Here is a 4,129-nt window from a genome sequence, read left to right on the forward strand (position 1 = left end):
AAAAGGCGGAGAGAGTGAACCTGCAACAGCTGCAGCTCCAGCTGAAGCACTTAATACTCCTCCTCCTCCTCAAGTTGAAGAAGAACCTAAACCTCAAGGAACTGGAGACGAGGGAGAGAGCAAGAGAGAAGAGAGCTCGAACGACATTGTAGAGAAAAATGTTGGAAAAACAAGCGATTTACCAGAAGGACAGTAAGTAACACTTCATTATTCTCATCATCTTGTCTTCTGCCTCGCTCCCAGCCTCTCTCTCTCTCTCTGCTCATAGGATGAAAGAGGTAGAGATTGATGGCGACCATAAGGCCTTACTAGTCCATCAAAATGGCTGCTTTACAGCTGTGTCCAGCAAATGCACCCACTATGGGGCACCACTAGTGAAAGGGTAATGACCTCCACTTTACATTTAATACTGACACTAACCATGCATCCTTATCATACATTATGTTAATGGTGCCTAATATGTTTCTCTCCCCTCCCTCTCTCTCAGTTATCTTGGTGATGGTAGGGTAAGGTGTCCATGGCATGGTGCTTGTTTCAACGTTACCATGGGAGACATTGAAGACTATCCTGGGATTGATAGTTTGGCACGCTACACTGTCAAGATTGATGGAGAAGACATCATAGTGTCTGCTAGTAAAAAGGTATATTCCATACATGTAAGGCAATCCTTTTAAAGTAGTTCTAGTACAATGAGTATCTTCTACATGTACATGTATAATGTGTATGGACATGTACTTATGCATGAATCATGTATAGTGAGTATATGTGGGTATTTAGTTTTTAATTAGGAATTATATTAAAGTAAATATAGCTAGGGATAATGTACTAATGTAGCATTATCCCATTCCAAAAATTGTAACGTGAATGTGTCTGGGATCCCCCATGCTTTCCAATGACTTAGCCAGTGTCAGTTTTATACTGTCATTTTTGTAAAGTCTATCATGGGTTGCAGCTTTTGCTATGAAATATTCATAGCTTTGTGGTTGCACAGCACACAATGATATAGTTACATACTGTACTTATACATATGTATTAAACTAGTATTCAATGTGTTATACTGTTGCTATAGTATTGTAATATTGTGAGGATATATTCAGTCAATGTACAGCCATTAATTAGGACTCCACTCTGGTGTTAGTATTTAGCAACTTTCCTTTCATGAAAGGATCTCATTTAACATGTTTTTCACATCACAATTTGAATTAATCTACTTGTTAATAGTTGACAACTAACTTTATACAACTCTGATCCTTATTAATATTAGCTACATAGCAGATTAGGTTAAATCATGTAGGACTTGCTGCTACTGAAATTTATTAATTTTGTGTCTTTTTTATCTTTTAGGACCTTGAGAAAGGTCGCTGTCCTTTTGTTCAAAAGTCTCCAGTTGACGGCGCAACGAGAGACGAAGTTTATGTTCTAGTTGGAGGAGGTGAAGATATTTTAATTATTTAAATTATTAAATTTTAATTTAATTTTGCCTTATCTTGAGTCTGTCTGCTCTTACATACACTGTACATGTGCCTCTCATTGGCTGACTGTATAATCCTGTTTACTATTTAATGAGTGTACACTATAAACCACAATATCAGTCACAGCTCACTCCGTGTAGTAATTAATATGAAACCTTTTAAGATCCATGCATTTAAATGGCATCAATGTATCTGTATTATCTATATTATTATTATTATTATTATTATTATTGTCTGTCGTAGGTCCAGCGACTGTGGTTTGTGCTGAAACTCTCCGTCAAGAAGGTTTCAATGGAAAGATCATATTGTGTACTAGAGAGAAAGTCCTTCCTTATGACCGACCCAAACTGAGCAAAGTATGTCCACTCCCTCTCTCTCTTCCTTTTCCTCCTCTCCATTTCTCTCTCCCTTTCTCTCTCCCTTTCTCTCTCCCTTTCTTAGGCTATGCACATTTCTGCTGAGGAGATTAAGCTTAGGTCAGAGTCATTTTATAAAGAGCACAACATTGAGCTACAAACTGAAAGAGAAGTGAGTGTGTTATGTTATGTTGTGTTAGTTCATTATGTGTTGGACTCCTTCTCCTCTTAACTGCCAAGAGATATATACTAGATCATAGTGTATTTCTCAAATGATACTTTCTGTTCATATTTGATACCACTTACATTACACTTGTTAATAATTAATGAAGTACATTATATTACACCTCATATCTATATACTGTACATTACATGTTCTTATGATAGGTCACTCGTGTTGATTCTTCATCAAAAACATTGACATTCTCTGACGGTACCACTCTACAGTATGATAAACTGCTACTAGCGACTGGAGCTAAGTAAGCACCTGTACTAGTAGGGATATATAGTATTGGGTAGTTGTAGTATTACTTAATGTACATGTGCATATTATATAAATGTGAATATCTGTATCCACATTTATATTGTATCCTGTAGGCCTCGTACTCTGCCTGTTCCTGGATTTGATAATGTGTGCTTGCTAAGGGAACCATCTCAAGCTAATGATATTGCTACTAATGCCAAGGTTAAGCTAATGTAACTGCTATTATTATTGTTATTATATCACCATATATTCCCTCCCTCTCTCTCTCTCTCCTTCCAGGATAAAAGGGTTGTGGTAATAGGTACATCTTTCATTGGAATGGAGGTCGCCTCTTACCTGTCGGATAAAGCTGCCAGCGTGGAGTGTATTGACATTGCAGCTGTGCCTTTTGAGAGAGTCTTAGGAGAACGCATCGGGAAAGCATTACAAACGGTACAGCTGCTACTATTTTTTTATTTTTTATTTATTTTTTATAATTTTTTAGCTACTGGAGGAGAAAGGGATAAAGTTTCATCTTAAATCTGGTGTTAAAGAAATTGTGTCTGAAGATGGAAAGGTTTGTTTTGTAATTCAGAGTTTAGTTCACATAGGATTTTGACATTGAGAATTTGCTCCAAAATTTGACAAAAAGCCTGTACTGCAGTCTACATGGTCTTTGGCCAAATTTTGTCAAAAATGACAAGGAGAAAATTCTCCATTTTTATAATTTTTCTTGATATATATACATGTTCTTATGTTGTGTAGCAAGTTTAAACTGATTCCAATCAAATTTGAATTTATTACGAATTTTTAAAGTTGCTTCAAAATTGGACTAAAGTCCCTGTTATAGTACAGGGATTTTGGCCAAATTTCACCAAAAATGAAAAGGAGAAAATTCTCTGTTTTTATAATTTTTCCTGATGCATATACATGTTCTTATGTTGTGTAGAAAGTTTGAACTGATTCCGATCCAATTTGGATTTTTTACGAATTTTTAAATCATGCCAAAGCCCTGCATTTATAGTAACAATGGAACTAATGGGTTTTTGCTTGTCACGGATTTCGTGACAGTGGAACTAATGGGTTTTTGCTTGTCACGGATTTTGTGACAATGGAACTAATGGGTTTTCTACTTGTCATGGATTCTTCTACTCTTAGTTGTTGTTATTATTATTATTATTATTATTATTCAGGTTACAGGTGTTACTCTTCCTTCTGATGAAACCATTCCTGCTGATATTGTTGTCGCTGGAGTAGGTCGGTAAACAACAAACAACAACAAACAACAAATTAATTAATTAATTTATTTTATTTTATTATTTTAAAGGTGTAATGCCTGCTACTGATTATCTCAAAGACTCAGATATCCCTCTTACTAACAGAGGAGAGGTTGTAGTTGATGAGGTACGTCCTGCAGCTGCTGTGTCCCTCCTCTCCCTCCAAATCATTAATAATAATAATACTCACACACACACGCTCTCTCTCTGGGCACTGTCACCATTGTATGAATACTCTATCAGGCTGGGAGCTTTATCATCTCTACTGGAGCCCATTACTGACCTCTTCAAATCTCCAAGCCCCTATCATTCTCTTTCTTTCTCTCACTCTCTTTCTCTTTTTTTGCACTAACACACACAGACACATCACACCAGGCAATATAATGTGTATTGTATCTTCTCTTTCAGTACATGAAGGTCACTGATGGTGTCTATGCAGCTGGTGATATAGCAAAGTTCCCTCTTCCTCTAATCCAGGATTCTGTCTCCATTGGTCACTGGCAGATAGCTCACAACCATGGACACATTGCTGGCAGGAACATGGCAGGAAAGGAAGAATCC

General features: G+C 36.7%; 1 protein-coding gene across 1 annotated transcript in view; it reads left to right on the forward strand.

Annotated features, from left to right (window-relative positions):
* Positions 1-6: 6 nt before the first annotated feature.
* The window catches only part of LOC100640688 (apoptosis-inducing factor 3-like), a 4,850-nt gene continuing 727 nt past the window's right edge, over positions 7-4,129 (forward strand). The window contains exons 1-13 of the mRNA XM_020006109.1: positions 7-192; positions 269-382; positions 488-641; positions 1,345-1,432; positions 1,716-1,828; positions 1,914-2,000; positions 2,216-2,307; positions 2,426-2,513; positions 2,592-2,744; positions 2,797-2,868; positions 3,485-3,548; positions 3,619-3,695; positions 3,977-4,129. The exon at positions 3,977-4,129 is cut by the window's right edge and continues 75 nt beyond it. Of these exons, the coding sequence (XP_019861668.1) occupies positions 270-382; positions 488-641; positions 1,345-1,432; positions 1,716-1,828; positions 1,914-2,000; positions 2,216-2,307; positions 2,426-2,513; positions 2,592-2,744; positions 2,797-2,868; positions 3,485-3,548; positions 3,619-3,695; positions 3,977-4,129 (1,254 nt within the window). The 5' untranslated portion in view covers positions 7-192; position 269. The remainder of the gene's footprint in view (positions 193-268; positions 383-487; positions 642-1,344; positions 1,433-1,715; positions 1,829-1,913; positions 2,001-2,215; positions 2,308-2,425; positions 2,514-2,591; positions 2,745-2,796; positions 2,869-3,484; positions 3,549-3,618; positions 3,696-3,976) is intronic.

This window comes from Amphimedon queenslandica, unplaced genomic scaffold (genome assembly GCF_000090795.2).
Source record: "Amphimedon queenslandica unplaced genomic scaffold, v1.1 AMPQUscaffold_10374, whole genome shotgun sequence".
Taxonomy (NCBI): Eukaryota; Metazoa; Porifera; class Demospongiae; order Haplosclerida; family Niphatidae; genus Amphimedon; species Amphimedon queenslandica.